This window comes from Lichenostomus cassidix, chromosome 14, assembly GCF_008360975.1.
Source record: "Lichenostomus cassidix isolate B80296 chromosome 14, HeHo_3.0, whole genome shotgun sequence".
In the NCBI taxonomy this organism is placed as follows: domain Eukaryota; kingdom Metazoa; phylum Chordata; class Aves; order Passeriformes; family Meliphagidae; genus Lichenostomus; species Lichenostomus cassidix.
Window position 1 is genome coordinate 1,409,779 of NC_139495.1, and position 15,624 is coordinate 1,425,402.

At 55.8% G+C, this 15,624-nt stretch overlaps 1 protein-coding gene across 1 annotated transcript in view; it reads left to right on the plus strand.

The window, feature by feature from the left end:
- Window positions 1-14,688, plus strand: part of HS3ST6 (heparan sulfate-glucosamine 3-sulfotransferase 6) — a 29,809-nt gene extending 15,121 nt beyond the window's left edge. Inside the window, exon 2 of the mRNA XM_085074344.1 lies at window positions 12,982-14,688. Within this exon, the coding sequence (XP_084930470.1) occupies window positions 12,982-13,600 (619 nt within the window). The 3' untranslated portion in view covers window positions 13,601-14,688. The remainder of the gene's footprint in view (window positions 1-12,981) is intronic.
- The last annotated feature ends 936 nt before the right edge of the window (window positions 14,689-15,624 follow it).

Consider the following 15,624-nt stretch of genomic DNA (forward strand, 5'->3'; position numbering starts at 1 on the left):
AACACAGTTGGGTTAGAGATGAGGGAAAATCTGTTTGAAATATGCAGGGACCTGAAAGCAAATCTTGAGTGAATAATAAGTTTAACTGACCTTAAAATATCCCATTGCCATGAGGGATTTGAGAGTAATACTTCAAATGGATTTTTGATGAGGCTCTGCAGGCTGCGGGGAATTGAATATTTTTACCCAACACGTTTTCTGATCTAAATTCACACAATAACTGGGGGAAAAAAAAAACTATTTGGGAATGCCTAAAGAAGGTTTTGGGGTTGCGTTGTTTCATTTTAAAGCTGCTACTGTGCAGGGGAAAAACCAATTTGCCGCAAGGTCACCTTTCAGAACTACCTTTTCCCCCTCAACATTCAGTTTAATCCTGGAGCAGAATTCCTGCTGGCTGCCTGTGGGACATCCTGGCATTCCGTGGGGGTGGAATTATTGTGTGTCCCTGCTGGGACCCTGCTGTGACACTGTCCCTGGGATCCCCAGCACTCCCAGGATCCCTGCAGAAAGCCCAGCCCGGTGGGAAAACACCCATGGGAGGAGAAACACCCCAAACCTCAGGACTGACCATCCCTGTGGTCACTTCTCCCTCAAAGAGAAGCAAGCAGCACTTCCTGGGCTGTGCTGCTGCCTCTGTCCAGCTGTCCATCCATGCCAGGGGACAATCCTCAAGGACAGGGGGATGTCCCCAGGGCTGTGGGGCTCTGCCAAGAGCTCTGCTCCTTCCCTTCACCCTGGAGCACAAAGTAGCATTTTGTGGGTCAAGTTGTGCCAGGGGAGGTTGAGGTGGGATATTAAGGACAAGTTTTTCATGGAAATGCTGCCCAGGGCAGGCTTGGGATCACCATCCATCCCTGGAGGGATTGAAAAGCCCTGAGGATGTGGGGCAGTGGTGGGTTTGGCAGTGCTGGGGAGGCTGGGATGGATTTTGGAGGTTTTTTCCAACCCAAACAATTCTGTGATTCCGATTGATGCACCATCCTCTCTGATCCCGAGCTTTTCCTGGATCAATCCCTCCAGAGTTGTGTCCTACCTGAGTGCAGCTCCCCAAATTCCAGCCTCCCTTCCCTCTGCTGCCCCAAAATGGGGGGAACAGAACCCAAATCTGGTGGATCAGGGGGATAACCCCTTCTCCTCACGCCCAGGGACGAGGGGAGATGTCCCATGGCTGGGGGGGGCTCTGCTGGCTGCCACCATCTGAGGGGGGCTTTGAGAATGCTCCTGTCAGCCCTGAGTGTCCCCAGCGGTGGGATTCCAGCAGCAAACAAGCTCCCAGTGTCCTCCCTGCCCTTCCCCAGCAGCCGGAGGTCCCAGCGTGGCGCCGCGGCAGCAACGCCTCTTGGCCTCCTGCCCCTCCCAGAGCTCCAAACAGCCCCGGGTTTTCCCTCCCTGGCATTCAAAAAGGGGAAAAAAGGGGAAATTGTGGTCCTGCCGGGGCTGTGGGCTGGGAAGATCCCTCCTCCTCACGTCCCAGGGATGCAGAGCATGTGAAGGTCCTGTTTGGGCACTGTGGCTCCCTATGGGGTGGGCAATCCTACAGAGCTGTGGGATCATCGCCTTGCTCCTGGCTGGAGTGGGGCTGGAGACAATGAACTGGGAATGGGTTGGGCTGGGAAAGACCTTAAAGTCCATCCAGTTCCAACCCCAACACCTTCCACTGTCCCAGGTTGCTCCAAGCTCTGTCCAGCCTGGCCTTGGGCACTTGCAGGGATCCAGGGGCAGCCCCAGGAAGCTGTTGCTGTCCCTGGCTGCTGCCTGGGGATGGTTTTGGGGCTGGGGGTGAGCCCTGGCTGCCCAGGGATGCTGGGATCGATGGTCCTGTCAGGCCTCAGCCTCCCATCCATCATCCCTCTGCTCATCCATCAGCCTGGAGTGTCCAGTTCAGCATGGAGATGCTGTGGCAGATGAGGAATGGCTTCAACCTCCTGGCTGCTGGAATTGCTGGAATTTTGGTTCACCAAACCACTCCCAGTGCTGCAGAATTAGGGAAGTTACTTACCCATGGCCCTGGGCTGGGCTCAGGGGGAATGAGGAGCCCATGGGAACATGGATTTGTTCAGCTTAGATTTGCTCAGAAAGGGTGTTTTCCTCGTTTAAAGAGCTCACACTGTGAGCTGGGATGTGGTGGACACTTCCTCATTGTTTTCCCTATGGAAAAGGCAGAGTGGGGACAAACCAGCAGAGTCCCTGGACTGGGTGGGACTGGTGTGGACTGGACTGGTGTGGACTGGACTGGACTGGTGTGGATTTGCCTCCCCCTGAGCTGTGCCACGGCTCAGCTGCAGCTTTCCACGGAAATGTGCAAACTTCCTATTTTTGATCCTCATCCTCCATCAGCCCTGGCTGGAACAGGCTGGTGGGATCCAACAGGGCTGGGGAAGACAGTCAGACAGCTGGACAGACAGACAGACAGAGCGTGTGATTGCTCAAGCCACATTTCCTTAGGAAACCAGGCTATAAATAAGCAAAATCCAGTTCTTTTCCACAAACAACTCCAGTTGCCACAAACTGAAGATTTTCCAATGGGGAAAAAAAAAAAATTTGTTAGAGAATTTCCGGTTGTTCCTGCTGGAGGGAGGGAGGGAGGAAGGGAGCACAGGATGGATGGAACTCCTCATCTCCATCACCTGGGGCTGCCCCAGAGATCTGGGGGAAGCTGGAAGAAACCTCAGGAAGCTGGAGAAACCTCAGTGTCACGGAATTACAGAGTGGTTTGGGTCAGAAGGCACCTCAGAGCCCATCCAGTGCCACCCCCTGCCATGGGCAGGGACACCTCCCACCACCCCAGGGTGCTCCAAGCCCTGCCCAACCTCTCCTGGCACATTCCAGAGCCTTCCCAACCTCTCCACAGCCCCTTTTTCAACGGCTGGAGGAACATCTTTCCTTTTTTTCTTGCGGCAAAGTGCGTGATCCACCCCCAGCTCCCTCCTCAGTGGGGCATTTCCTTCACCTGGGGAGCAGCTGAGCCGCAGTGCGAGGGGGAGGAGGCTGCCAGCAGCATCCCCAGCACTCCCAAACCTCCTTTTCCAGCATTTCTGGGTTTTTTTCCCTCACCTGTGGAGGAAGCAGTGGTGGAATCTTGTTTGGGAGGCTGCAGGGGAGCTTTGCATGCATGTAGAAGTGGCTGAGCAGCTTGGTGGAGATAAGAACCATTCAGTTCTTATTTGGCTCCTGTCCCAGTTCCCTTCTCCTGGCTCCTGCCCCGGGATGGGATGGCACAGAGGAGTTTGGGGATGGTGGCTCCCATCCCTGCCATGCTCCAGGCAAAGCTCCTCGCCAGGAAATGAGGCTTTTTCTGATAGGAAAAAAAAAAAAAAAAAAAGAAAAAGAGCTAAATTCGTTCCCCTAAATTCGTTTCCCATCTTCCCTCAGGCTGGATTACAAATTTGACACAGATGGGGAATCTTTGTTGTTGCTGTGGAAAACTGGATGTATTTTCCATCCCAACACGAGCAGCATGACAGCATCAGACCTGAGACAAACACCAAAAAACCCCAGTTCTGGGTTTTTGGAAGAGAGGGGACAGATGAGCTCCTCCAGCCTGGAGCCATCCCGAACTGGGACACATGTGGGATGTGTTTGTGGACAGCCAGAACCTGCTCTGGGGGACACAACAGCCAAAGATGGGGACCAGGACAGGGGGACTGAGGCTGGAATTTTCCCTGTGAGACCCCCAAAGCTGAGGATGGAAGGATGGAGGGGTGACAAGGGGTGGTTTGGTCTCACCTGGGGGTTTTGGGGACACAAAGCCTCTCTCCTTGGAGGTGCAGTTGTGGCTCCTTTGTCCTGCTCAGCCTGGAAAGGTGGCAGTGAGGAGGGCTGGGCAGTCCTGGCTCCATCCCTGGGTCCCTGCAGGTGACTCTCTCAAGATGTCAGGGCTAACTGTCACCTGGGGCCAAGCTGGGGCTCTGCAGAGCTGCTGCCACTTCCAGGCCATCAGGTTCCTGCCAGGGCCAGGCAGCAGCAGCCTCTCCATCACCTGCCCGAGCTGTCAAAGGCATTACAGCAACACTGGAAAAATGGGAATGTCTGGGGGAAAATGGGAAATGTCCCTGCCTGGGGAGCAGAGCTCTGTCCCTGCTGCCTCAGCACATTTCAGCCCCTCCTGCCCAGCTGCAGCTGGGGCCTGGCTGTGCCCTGTTCCCCTCCTGTCCTGCCCTGTCCCCCTCCTGTCCTGCCCTGTCCCACACCTGAGTGCTCAGACGTGCTGGGGGACATCTGCTCCCCTCCCTGGACCCACCCAGAGTCCCTGTGGGCTGCAGATGATGCCACTCGTGTGCCAACCCTGGAGCTCAGCCTGGGCACCCACAGGGCTTTGGCTGAACTCAGGGAATTGAAATATGGAGCTTTCCCTCCCTCGGGTCAAACCCCACAGTTCCAGTGTCACTTTGGGATGTTCTGGAGCTGCTGCTGGTCACCCAGAGGGCACTGCTGGCTCTGTCACCCTCCTGTCCCCCCAGGGCTCCTGGGTGTCCAGCACTGCAGGGTTTTGGGGCTGGGGGGCACAGGGGATGCTCCTGGTGGGATGGAAGTGAGGGAGAACTGAGGTGTGGTGGTGAGAGGGATTGAGGTGCAGAGTCACCGCTGATCTCAGTGTCCCCAAATTGCTTTGTGGGTCTGGCCAAGAGAGATTAAAACTGTCCCTGGAGCTGGTGCTGATGGATTCCCTCGGCTCCTCTGCCAGCCTCAGCGCTGGCTGCAGTTCACAGAGGGCTGATTTATTTTTGCTGAGGTAGGAACGAGGCAGGTTTGGAAGCGTTTCAGAGCAACTCGTGGCTGGTTTGAAGCTGCAGTTTCCAGCAGGATTTCAGGCAGGACTCGCTGCTTGTTCAGCAGGGCAGAGCCAGGCTGGGAAAAAGGGTTTTGCAGAAACCTCCACGAGGTGAAGGCATTGGAGTCACCAAGGGTTGGATCAGCACGTGGAGCTGGAGGAGCTGCTCTGAAGGCAGGGATACCTCACCCCTCACCCATCACATCTCTGATTTTTTAGCATCTGATCCAACCAGGATTAATTCCTTCTCAACCTCTGAACCTTGGTGATGCCCTGGCGTGTGGCATCCAAGCCCAGGAAGCACAAAATGCTCGGTTTTGTCCGTTTGAAAGAGGAGAAACTGGAAAAATGGCTTGAAAATGTTGGAATGAGTTAAGAATCACGAGGTTGGGGGGATCTTTGCTATTCCCTGACAGCTCTTGGGGAGTTCCTTCCTGCTCCCCGTGGCTGTGCAGGAAGGTGAGGAGCGGGAGGGGACAGCCAGCCCTGCCCGAGGGGACAGCCAGGGGACAGCCAGCCCTGCCCGAGGGGACAGCCAGCCCTGCCCATGGTGGCCCTGAGCCATCTGGAGAGCCCGGCAGCTCCTTCCCCGCGGCTCGGCGAAGGTCCTGGCTCGGCGGCGTGGCCACCCCATGCGGAGATCAAATAAACACAAATACCCTGAAATTATTCATGGCTCTGGGGACTTGTCTGCTGCCTCGTCAGCAGCTGCTGATCAAATCGGGGCAGCTGTCAATTGGCCGGCAGCGGGAGGAGGTGGCTCTGGCAGACATGTGTGGATTCCTCCTTCCTTCCTCCTTCCTTCCTTCCTTCCTCCTCGCCGGGCTCCCGCTGCTCCTGCACCTGCGATGGGCAGGATGGGCAGGAATTTTGGGGGTTCCCCTCGCCTGAACCCCGGGATGGGGGCAAGGAGGGATCCCAGGGACCCAGAGGGGATGCGGGTCGTGCCACCTAGGCTGTGCCCTGCTTAATTAGCCTGGGCTAATTAGGGAGCAGCGCCCGTGGGTTGGGAGTGCCTGCAGCCAGCGTCCCCTGGGAGGTGGCAGGGAGGGGATGGATGCGCTTGGAGTGGCAGTGACAGGGGAATGGCTGCACGGGGACAGGCAGGGAGGGTGGGATATTGGGAATAAATCCTTCCCGGCCAGGGGAGAGAAGCTGTGGCTGCCCCTGGATCCCTGGCAGTGTCCAAGACCAGGCTGGACAGGGATTGGAGCAACCTGGGATGGTGGAAGGTGTCCCTGCCCATGGATGTCCCTGCCATTGGATGAATCTGAAGGTTCTTTCCTCTTCCTTTTGCTCAACCAAGCATCAGGAAGGGGAAGAATTCCTATTTCTGCTGTCCATGGAACTTTAAACCTGTGAAATCCCATAATTTTTGTCACCTTTTTATGCCTTTCCTGGGCTCTCCTCCATCAAGGTGGGAAATCAGGCAGTTCCAGCCCGTTGCTGTGAGGGGATAATTTAGTGAGAACTAACGAGTCTCATTTTTTTAATTTGTAATTGCAAACAAGGAATTTAGGCATACTCAGGGTGGTTTCAGGGATTTTTTTCTGTTTTATTTTTAAAAACCCTTGGGATAATCGGGGTTAGTGGTGTCCCCTTCCCTGCCCAGCAGCTGCAAGAGCAATTTTTCCTTATTCATCGGCGCTCCCGAGGATCCCAGTCACCAGGGGGATAAAATCTGTCACCGGTGTCTGTATTGCAGGTTCCGAGGAGGGTAATTTGTGTTTCCCCTGCTCAGACAGCAGGTCAGGTCATAAAGCACCACATCCTCGGTGGGGGGAGAGCCTGTTTAAAGGCTGCCTGTGCTGAAAGGTGCAATAATCCGCCGGATTACTTGCCGGGGGAGCCGCAGGAAAATTTACTGCCTTGGAAAGGGATTATCCCAGCGCTGCTGCCAGAGGATTTCTTCCCTTTCTTCCCTAAGAGGAAGGAAGCTTTTCATTGAATTCCTGCTGCTGCAGCCCGCGGGAGCTGCTCCCCCCAACCAGCGCGGCTCTCGCAGCTCGGAAGGGAAGAATTCATCCCCACGATGCCGGGATGAATTCGGGATTTTATCCCCAGCTCCCCTCCCAGGTGGGAGAGGGAAACTGGAGGCTGGGCTGGAATTCGGATGGAGTTCTCTGCACAGAAGGTGCTGAGCTGCCGGAAGGGACGAGTTTGCTGCAGAGGGATGAACGGGACGAGGAAAGAACAGGGGGAGGGAGAAATCCTCCCCGCCGCAGCTCCGGCAGCATCTCCCAAACTCCAGCTGCGGGAACGGGCTTTGCACCGGGAGCTACGAGGCTTCCGACCCCGAGCATCCCCTGCTGCCAGCGGGGACCAAACCGAGGGCTCCATCCCCCATCCCGAGCAGAGAATGGAGCTTCCCAGGAGCTCAGGGCCACTCCAGCCCCGAATTCCCAAGTCCTTCCGCAGTTCCCCCCTCCCGGCACCGGGGCTTGGCGGGGGGGTTTGGTTTTGTTTGATTTCCTTCCCCTGGAAGGCAGGAGAGGGGGAGGCTGGGGGCAGCCAAGCCCTTTAATTGTGTGCAATGAAGGCTGACAGTGCCGAGGCGCAGCCTTTAAAAGAGGTACTGAACCTTTAATTCCTGAATAAATCATCTCCAGTCTGTTGCTCCTTCATCTGCAAGCTGTCTGAGCGGGATCCACAGGCACTGCTGGGAAGGGTCATTTGGAGATCAGAGCCCTCGATTGACCCGGGTCACAGGCAAGACACCTGCCACAGGCTGTCCCCTCGCCCCGGAGCCGCGAATCAAAGGGACGCTGGGGAGCTGGGCCGGGAGAGGAGATTTCTAATTGCTGCCGCGCTGAGGAGCTTCATTCCAGAGGGATGGAGAGCTGGGAGTGCTCCTGGCACGGCTGGAAACCAGCCCAGCCCAGTGCCCCAGCACGTGCCAACCCCATTTTCTGAAGGGTTTTTGGGGATTCATGGAGCTCTTCCTTCCCCACCTGCTTTCACCCAAGCGGTGGCTTCAGCTGCTTTTTCACTCACAGTTATTCAAGTTCCATCAGGGAGGAGGAGTCCCTGGGAGCTCTTTTTGGGACTCCATCGAGGAGAAGAAGTCCCTGGGTGTTCTTTTTGGACTTCATCAATAAGGAGGAGTCCCTGGGTGCTCTTTTCAGCCTGGCAGTGTCCCTGGCAGTGTCACTGGGGAGTTCAGCTGCCATTTTCGGGATGACCCCATATATTGTAGCTGCTCCACAGTGGAGAAGGGTGAGGAGGGACAATCTCCAAACCCCATGAAGAGACCAAACAGCCTCTTCTCCAGCGCAGGGAAGGAGCTGTGCCCTGATTAAGGCTGATTCCTGCTCTCCATAATCCCATGCATCCACCAGAGCCCTTTCACCCTAACGACCCGGCTGGAATAACCACGCAAGGAAAACACTCTGCAGGGCCTGGAGCTGCCCATAATTGCAGCCTCTGGCCATCCACGCGGGCAGGATGGCCATGGAAATGCGATGGAAATGTGATGGAAATGTGATGGAAATGCTGGATTAGGAGGTGTGGGAGCTGTGGGGTTGGGGGTGACTGCGAGGTTGGGGTGACACAGCCTTTTCCTCACCTTCCTACCAGGAAACTTGGAACACCAAGGGGTCTGGGAGAGTTTACAGATGGGAAAAGCAGCCGCGTTTCCCCGGCGGCCCCGGTTCTGCCGGGGGTTAATAACTGGGTGTCGGGTGACTGCTGAAAGCAGCCGCGCCATTAGAAATGCAAATGTTGGCTCCGGCTTCTCCCCTTTCCCTCACTCCGCATCTCCCACGTTTTGATGCCACGTCGAACACGAACCTCCCCACCTCCAGGCTCTTCCCAGAACCCTCCACAGACCCCCTGCTGCAGATGGGGGAACCTCTCGGGGAGGTTTGGGGGCTCAGACCTTTCGGGGTGCCACAACCCATCGCATTTTCCTCCTCCTAGCCTCTCTACCCACCCAAACCCAGCCCAGGGACCTCATCCCCCGTGGTCTGGGGGGTTCTTTGTGTGGGCTGGAGACCCCCAGCCGCGGTGCTGGGCTGTTCCTCGGGGCTGCCAAGGGAATCAGGAGCTTCTGGGGGGCAGGAGGATCCCCTGGGGATGCACGACCCGCCGAACCTGCTCGCTGTTTCATGTATCAAACTGTAATTAGGAGCAAAGGGCAGAGGGGTGCAAAGGAGCATTAATAAATTATCTGCCTGCTTGTTAATTGACGTGTCTCAGTCGGCCCGTGGTGGAGCCCAGGGCTCGGCTCCCCTTCCAGGCGCATCCCAGCCTTGTTACTGCCCCCATTAGCATATTGAGGTCTCCCTGCTTAAAGCCAATTAGCTCCCGGCCAGGCCTGATTGGGAAGCCGCGGCCTCATTTGCACATTTTTGAATTGGCGAAAGAATCAAAAATAATGGGGGCAGCTCGGGGCTGGGGAGCTGGGGGGGCTCTGGTGGCTGGGGGGCACCGGCAGGACCTGCCGGGGATGGAGAGGGGGAATGGCACGGTAATTAGGATAAAAAGGAACACGGGCTAATTTGGTCCCGGGCGGCTCGGGGAGTTCATCCTTCGCAGCTCGGCGCTGATTCAACAGATGCCCTGCGATTCCTCCGGGAAGAAGAGGTCACGGGGAGGCTGGGATGGGGTGAGGGCTGCTGGCCAACCCTTTTTGGGGAACAGGGTCTGTCACATCCCCTGGCAGAGCAGGGATCGGAGCTCCATCCCCCCCATCCCACATCCCACCCCCTCCCTGCCTTCTCCCGCGGCAGAGGTGCTGCTATTCGAGCTGCCTGGAAGGAAAAACTCTGATCGCCGAGTTTGCAGCGCTGGTTTCCAGTTTAACAACCCGAGAGGCTCGGCGGGGCCACAAAGGCAGCCTTGTCCCGGGCGGAGATAAGCCCGAGGGACGATTCATATGCAGATCCGGGCGGTACCGGGTGGCTGCCGCCAGAGGATAAATCTGTCCCGAGCCTCGGCCCCTTCGCCCGGTTCCAAACTGCTTTACATTCGCACAAAAACGGTTCTGTCCCCCGGCGAGCCCCGGCCCGGCTGCCTGTCACCCTGGAGCCGCGGGGTGTCCCCTGCCCGGCCTGCGCTGGTTTTGTCCCCAGCGTCCCCTGGCCCATCTCAGTGCCTTCAAAGGGTCACTTTTTTGCCCTGTAGAAAGCTCTCAACCATGTCCCCCCTCTCCAGCAGAAATCCCTTCCTTTCACTCCCTTTATCCGGGCTTTTTTGTCAGGGCTCACTTTTTAAAATTAGCGATGGAGAGGGTTTTTTTTTCCTTTTTTCCCCCCATTTTTTCCTCATTTTGGTGATGACATAAAGCCTGCAAGCTTTGATCCGATGTCACACATCACTTCCATCTGTGCTTCATCTGGGGATCTGGTTGAGATGGAAGATTCCAAAGACCTCCCAAAAATCTCCCTCCCAGCACAAGCTGCTCCTGGATCCATGCAAAAGCTTCTGCCTGGCATTTCAGGATGGGTGAATTGCAGGCAGAGCCTGTCCTGCTCTCCTGGCTTGGCTGGGAGAGAGTTAATTTTCTTCCTGGAGCTGCCGTGGGTGATAACTCAGGGATGCTTTGGGCTGGAGACTTTTTTATCTCCTGAGAGTGCATCCCCTGATCTCTCAGCCTGGTGCTGGGAGGAGTCCAGCTCCGAAAATCATCAGGAATCATGAACCAATTAACTCGGGGAAGTTATGTTGGCCCAGTTTTTGAAGTCTGCTTTGATTCCCTGCCTGCCGTGGCTGTTAATCACTATTTAATGCTGCTTTCTGCATTTTTATCAGCATTTTATCTGCTGTAATTTAGTGTGTGTTACCTTAGCAGAGGAAGCATTTTCACATACCGAATGTCTCCACGTAGGAAATCCCAGCTCTGATGCCTCTCAAGTGCCAGCTGGTTTATTAATTAAAAATGAAAATTTATCAGCTTAATAGAGACGTAAAGGAGTTTTATCCCTCCTCCTGGGCACGGCTTCCTCCTGAAATCCCAATTCCTTCCAAGGCTCCCCCACTGCAGTGTCTTGTACCTGCAGGCACTGCTTGCCATTCCCACGGTGCTCCCTTCAGGTCAATAAGAATTAACTGTAAATTTAATTAAAGTTCCTAACGTTTGTGCTAAAGTGGAGCACAACCACGCCTGCTCTGCTCTTTGCCAGTTTCAGCCAGATCTGGAGGGAGCTGGGCGTTATCAATAATTAACCGCGGTAATTTAGGGCGAGTATTAGGGAGTTAATGAAAATGTGAAATGCCTCATTAGGGTGCCATAGCTGGAAGTGCTGGAGCTGCCGAGGAAGAGGAGGTGTTGCACAATGAATGCCTGGAGGCTGCTGGTCCCAAAAGGATCCAGAGAGGTTTTCCCACCCCTGGAATTGTCCCAGGTCAGGTTGAGGTTTAACGTAGACCTTCCAGGGTTTCCCATCACCTCATCCCAAATGTTTGCGGTCGATAATCAACAATTTATTAATAACAAACACTTTATTGCCCGCCGAGGAGAGAGCCCAGCTTTGCTGAGAGGGCTGGGGCTGGCTGAGGAGGAGGAAGGAGCTGCTGTGCTGCACAGAAATCCCGGTGGCATCCAGGGAAACACCGCAGGGGTGCCTCAGCAAGCTGCCAGGAGAAGCAGCCTGGAGAACCCTGTGGCATTTCCTGAATGGAATTAGAGTGAAGGATGCTTGGCCGGCCAGGAAGCCCCAGCAGGAGGGTGGAGCTGTGCTCCCAGCGGATCTGGAGCTGTGCCATCGGGTTTTCCTTGGCGCTGGACGAGCACAGGGAGGGGACAGGCACGGCTGGAATCCTGGTTTGGGAAGGTGCTTCCCAGCAGGAGCTCTATCGGTCAGCATCGCTGTTATGTGGGGTGGGAGAGAAAAAGTGCAGGAAAAATTGGGAAAACTCCCGTGGCTGCCCCGAGATGCTTGGATCCTTGAAGGGCATCCTTGCGGTGCCAAACGGAGGGGCTGTGCTGCCAGGTGAGGACACCAGGGACGAGGAATGGCTCCAAAAATGCTGGGCAAAAATTAAAATAAAAGAGGGGGGAAAAGCCACAAGTGGCTTCTGGCTCTTGTTTGGGGGAAGGAGCTGTGGGGGCTCAGCGTCGCTCGCGAATGCTTTTAATCAAGTGTTCTTTCCTGCGTCCAGGGGAAAAATCCCAGAAACCTCAAGCTTTTCCCATTACATAAGGAGCAGATGCTGCTGGGCAGAGCCCTGACTTCCCCCCAGCACAGCCCTGTCGCTGTCCCCAGCCGCCGTGGGGACTCGGCTCCCTGCCAGGCACAGCCCCGAGCAGTGGGATGAGGATCCCAGAGAAGCTGTGGCTGCCCCTGGATCCCTGGAGGTGTCCAAGGCCAGGCTGGACAGGGCTTGGAGCAGCCTGGGACAGTGGAAGGTGTCCCTGCCATGGCAGGGGTGGCACTGGATGAGCTTTAAGGTCCCTTCCACCCCAAACCATTCCAGGATTGTGCGATTCTGGAGCTGGAAGAGGAGGATGCGGAGGGCAGCGGGGCAGGTGCTGTGCTGGTGGCAGGGAGGACCCGCTCTGTCACACAGGGTGACGCGGCTGGGTAATTTCTGCGGCAATTAATGCCTCATTAAAGTGCACGAGGGAACAATCAGAGCAGTGAATTTTACCCAGCACAATGGCTGGGCCCTCAGGGTTTTTCTGTCTTTTTTTTTTTTTTTTTTTTTTTTTTGGAAAAGGAAACAGTCTTTTTCTGGCTTTAACTGCTCCCTGTCTGGAGGCAGAGGAGGAGGGAGCCTTGGTGGGCATCTCCACTCCCAGCTGGTGCTTGGGCATCACTCCCGAGATGGGATTTCAGGGGGCAAATTGGAACCTCCAGGGCTGGAAATCTGACTGGAGGTCGGGATGAAAACCGGGATAAAAACCAGTCCCGTACCGAAACTGAGCGTGGGGTGGAGGAGAAAGGAGCAGGAGGGATTTCCAGGGCTGGGAAGGAATTCCAAAGGAGACCAACAGTCTGCAGGTGCCCTGTGGGTGACAAGGAGTTCCTTCCCAGGGACAAGCTCTGGAGGGGACGAAGGGAATGCTGAGATGAGCAGAGAGGCTGGAGCACGGGAGCTCCTGGGAAGGATTCTGGAGACAAGGAGGTCACCAGTGGGATGTGAGAAGGAGGGACAGCAGAGCGGTGGCTGTGGTTGGGAAGCCCCTGAGCATTTCTGGCCGGATTTCGGGATTGTCCCCACCCGTTGTGACACCAGCTGAGCCCTGACCGTGTCCCTCTGTCCCACAGGAGCCTGATGCCGCGGACCCTGGACGGCCAGATCACCATGGAGAAAACCCCCAGCTACTTCGTCACCAAGGAGGCGCCGCGGCGCATCTACAACATGTCGCGGGACACCAAGCTGATCGTGGTGGTGCGCAACCCCGTCACCCGCGCCATCTCGGACTACACGCAGACCCTCTCCAAAAACCCCTCCATCCCCAGCTTCCAGGCCCTGGCCTTCAAAAACCTCAGCACGGGGCTGATCGACACGAGCTGGAGCGCGGTGAGGATCGGCATCTACGCCAAGCACCTGGACAACTGGCTGCAGTACTTCCCGCTCTCCAAATTCCTCTTCGTCAGCGGCGAGAGGCTCGTCAGCGACCCTGCCGGGGAGATGGGTCGCGTCCAGGATTTCCTGGGTCTCCAGAGGGTGGTGACGGACAAACATTTCTATTTTAATGAGACCAAGGGCTTTCCGTGCCTGAAGAAGCCGGAGGGGGGAAGCAGACCGCGCTGCCTGGGGAAATCCAAGGGGCGGCCGCACCCCAAAATCGACGGGCAGGTGGTGCAGCGCCTGCGGGAGTTTTACAGACCCTTCAACATGAAGTTTTATCAGATGACAGGGCAGGATTTTGGGTGGGACTGAGCCACCCGCAGGGCGCACTGCCGGGCTGGTATCGGGGCTGCCAGGACCGCGGGCCAGGGATGCTCGTGGTCATCGTGGTCATCGTGGTCATCGTGGTCATCGTGGTCATCGTGGTCACCGTGGTCACCGTGGTCACCGTGGTCCAGGGATGCCCGTGGCCACCCCACCAGCACCCTCCTCCCTTCGTTCTAATTTATATCGGACCTTTTCTGGCAAGAAACGGACTTTTCTGGAGTAGAGAGAAATATTTAAGAAATAAAACCAACAGATGAGCCCTCTCCCCTCCCTGAGCAGATTAAATATTCTTCCACATAAATCTCGCTAATCTATATTAACCGGGAGCTTTCCGGGTGGCAGGCGGGAGGGTTTGTGTGCATGGGGGTGATGGATCCTCCATCCAGAATAAAACCTTTGGAAACTTTGGAAACTCCTCCTCTGGGGCAGGCAGCCAGTGGGGTTTTGCTAAATCGAGTTCTGCTGGTGACACTGGTGGCCAGGGGACAGCTGGACAGCAAACCCTAATCCCGGGAGATGTTTTGCAAGTGGAAAAGAGTCTGTAGGAATTTCCCAGTTGAGCAAAACAACGAACAGCAGCAGTTTTGAATAAACGCCAGGTCTGGGCTCAGGGGGAGGGAGTTGTGGATCACCTTCCAGTGTTCCTTCAGTCACCCAGCTGATGGAGCAGAGCCTTTCTAACCCTCAGGATGAAAATTCCTGCTTCTCCCGAATTTACCCAAACTCTGCCCTTTCAGCTCAATAATCTCAATAGTTTTTCGAATCTGCAGCCATTGAGGGTCATCACGGGAGGCTGCAGAAATTACTTTAATCTGCACTAACTGGTTTTCCCTTAATTAAAGATGGGGAAAACATTTAATTAACCTCCAAGATCTTATTAGTGACTTGCATTTGTCTCTTTAATGAGCTAATTATGAGTTTTGAAGGGCCCTCAGGCCCTGCATTGTTTGCAAATACTCTTTGGCTGTGGTTTCTTCCATCCTGCAGCATCCCGGAGCTGACCACGCTGCCGAGGTTCCTCCTCTCCTCTCCTCCTGGCTGCTGCTGCCTGGGCGTGACGAGGGAAGGAGGTACCATTTTTGGGATGCCCAACCAGCCCCGTCCCATTTCCTGCCAGCTCGGGGCTGCTTTTAAACCCTCAAATGGCACTTTATCCCGCACAGCTCTCCCGGCTCCTGCCACGTCCCCCGTGCCCCGGGAGGTGATGATTGTTTCCTGTCCCACTCAGCGGGCTGCAGGTGAGGTTGGACATTGTCCTGTTCGTTCCCGGGGTGTGTGACACGCACAGGGACAGCCTGCAGGTGATGTAGGAGGGAAATGCGAACGCGTTGGTGTGTTTGGAAAGAGGAACCACCGCGGTGCCAATCCCTCGGGGCTTCGTGACCATCACCGGCTGGAGAATCGCCAAGGGATAGCGAGGAGAGGTGGAACCAGCACTGGTTTAGCGCCCTGGGAGCGATGCAGCTCTCTGGGGGATGAGCTCAGCATCCCGTGCCCAGCTCGGGGCCCCCCGGCCGTGTCCCCCCAGCTCTGTGACCCCCGGCCACCGCCCCGCCGGGGGTGGGATGTCGCAGCGGCTGGAGCCCCTTGTCAGCCTGGCTGGCAGCTCCGCATGATGGACTGCGCTCTGCTTGTTTAGGTTTTGTTTCCAGCCACGACATTCGACCAAATTATTCTCCGCGAAGGGCTTTAAAGTTTCCCAAGTGCCTGTGAAAGCCTGGAAACGCTGATAGTGATCCTATTTCTCAGCTGAGTGACTGCATTCAGCCCCAGCCATATTGATATGCAAAACGTTAAGGGTCCCGGCTCTAAAGATGGTTTCTGTCTGCCCTGTGAAAGGGAACCATACTTTTTTAAAGCCCGGCCCTTTCTAAAGCCGCACAATACCATATAGACTATGCCATTTAAAGCATCTGAAGCGACCCAAAATGTATTGAAAGCTTGCTTTGCAGACTCATTAAGACTACTCAATAGGTTCTGGCAAATACCGTGCCAGGGCTGACCGCACG